We start from the raw sequence: 1,684 nt of genomic DNA on the forward strand, positions 1-1,684 counted from the left end.
TATATATATATATCTATATATATATATACAGGCATGGGTTGCCTCTTCTGAATCTCTCCAATAGTATTTGCCCCTGATGTGAGCGCAATAATAAGAAATTAATTGTAAAGCCTTCTTCACATCCTATAAAAAGCTCCACCAGACACCCTTCACTCGCATTGTTTAGCATCATTTGCACCCAATTAGACAAATGTCACTAATATACATGTTGGATGGTATCTTGCAGAAAACACTGCAAGTATGTAGCCATTTACTTAGTTGTCCACGTAAAAATTTATGGATGAACAAAACAACGATCCTAGAAATTTTTGGATAACATCTTGAGATCATTACCTTGTTAACATGCGGTAAGGCTCTCGAAGGTCCTTAGTGACCAAATCATCAATTAATGTGCCTATATAGCTGCTTTCTCTCTCAAGAACAATGAGAGGCTTACCATCTGCGTGTCTCGCAGCATTAATACCAGAAACAATGCCCTGAAACAATGAACAAGTAAAAGACACTTGTTTAGATAAGAGAGCTGAAACGTACCAAGACGCAAAATTTCTTTTTGCAGATCAAAATTTATGATACACAAATTTGTCATGAACATTACATTGGAAAATAAAGATAGATTGTGTGTACAATGTATCCACCGAATAAAAAAGGATACACTAAATGATTACCTGGGCTGCAGCCTCTTCATAGCCTGTAGTTCCATTTATTTGACCAGAGAAGAAAAGTCCACCAATTTTCTTTGTCATAAGAGAACGAGAACATTGATGAGCAGGCAAGTAATCATACTCTACAGCATAAGCTGGCCTCAGCATTGAACAGTTTTCAAGTCCAGGTAAAGTCCTCAAGAGTGGTAATTGTAGTCTCTCTGGTAAGCCAGTAGAGAAACCCTGTTCGACAAGGAAATAAAATATAGGGGGAAATGTTTAATGGAAGCATCAATTTGAAACATAGATTATACTCCAGAATAATTAGCATCTGACCAACAAGAACTATAAGCAGATCAGACTAGAACTTTGGCAAATCTAGGATGTAGTTATTTGTATATTTTCCCAGGCCAAAGCCATTTTGCACACAGAGAGCTGATATAATAAGAGAAAAGGCTGAGGAGACCTATTCATGTCACTATTATTTTTTCTATTTTCTCTTAATTTGAGAAGATAGAACTGATTTAAATTAAAGAAAAAGGATTAAAGGGGAAATGAGAATGCTGGCATACCTGCACATAAAGCTCAGGCACATTACGACCTTCTGGTTCAAGAAAAATTTGATGCGACTCTTTATCCATAAATCGGACAATCTAAAGCCAAAAAATAAGGCCACAACATATAAGGAAATTTTCTCATGGTGGAAAACTAGATATAAGTACATTCTGCTCTTAGGAAACTAACCAAATGGAAAAGTATTCAATATTGCAGAACCAATGCTGATTGCTAAGTCCTTTTAAAAAAAAACAAAAACAAAAAAACAAAAACAAAAACAAAAAACAAAAAAAATAAATAAAAGAAAACAACGAATTAAAAGAGTACTTTGCCAACTATTATTTGCATTACTGATGCATCAATTTTTTTAAACAATATAGCTGCTATTAAGTACATTATTTCCTAAATTGATTCCTTAAGGAGAGGATGGATCAAAAAATATTCATACAGAGAGCATAACAAGCAGCCTAGATGTACAGCAAACTTTC

At 34.4% G+C, this 1,684-nt stretch overlaps 1 protein-coding gene across 1 annotated transcript in view; it reads right to left on the reverse strand.

The window, feature by feature from the left end:
* Positions 1-1,684, reverse strand: part of LOC101313049 (tRNA uridine 5-carboxymethylaminomethyl modification enzyme MnmG-like) — a 13,776-nt gene that overhangs the window by 6,721 nt on the left and 5,371 nt on the right. Inside the window, exons 7-9 of the mRNA XM_004306380.1 lie at positions 1,214-1,294; positions 666-884; positions 334-476 (exon numbers count right to left, since the gene is read on the reverse strand). Coding sequence (XP_004306428.1) covers positions 334-476; positions 666-884; positions 1,214-1,294 — 443 coding nt within the window. The remainder of the gene's footprint in view (positions 1-333; positions 477-665; positions 885-1,213; positions 1,295-1,684) is intronic.

This window comes from Fragaria vesca, linkage group LG7 (assembly GCF_000184155.1).
Source record: "Fragaria vesca subsp. vesca linkage group LG7, FraVesHawaii_1.0, whole genome shotgun sequence".
In the NCBI taxonomy this organism is placed as follows: domain Eukaryota; kingdom Viridiplantae; phylum Streptophyta; class Magnoliopsida; order Rosales; family Rosaceae; genus Fragaria; species Fragaria vesca.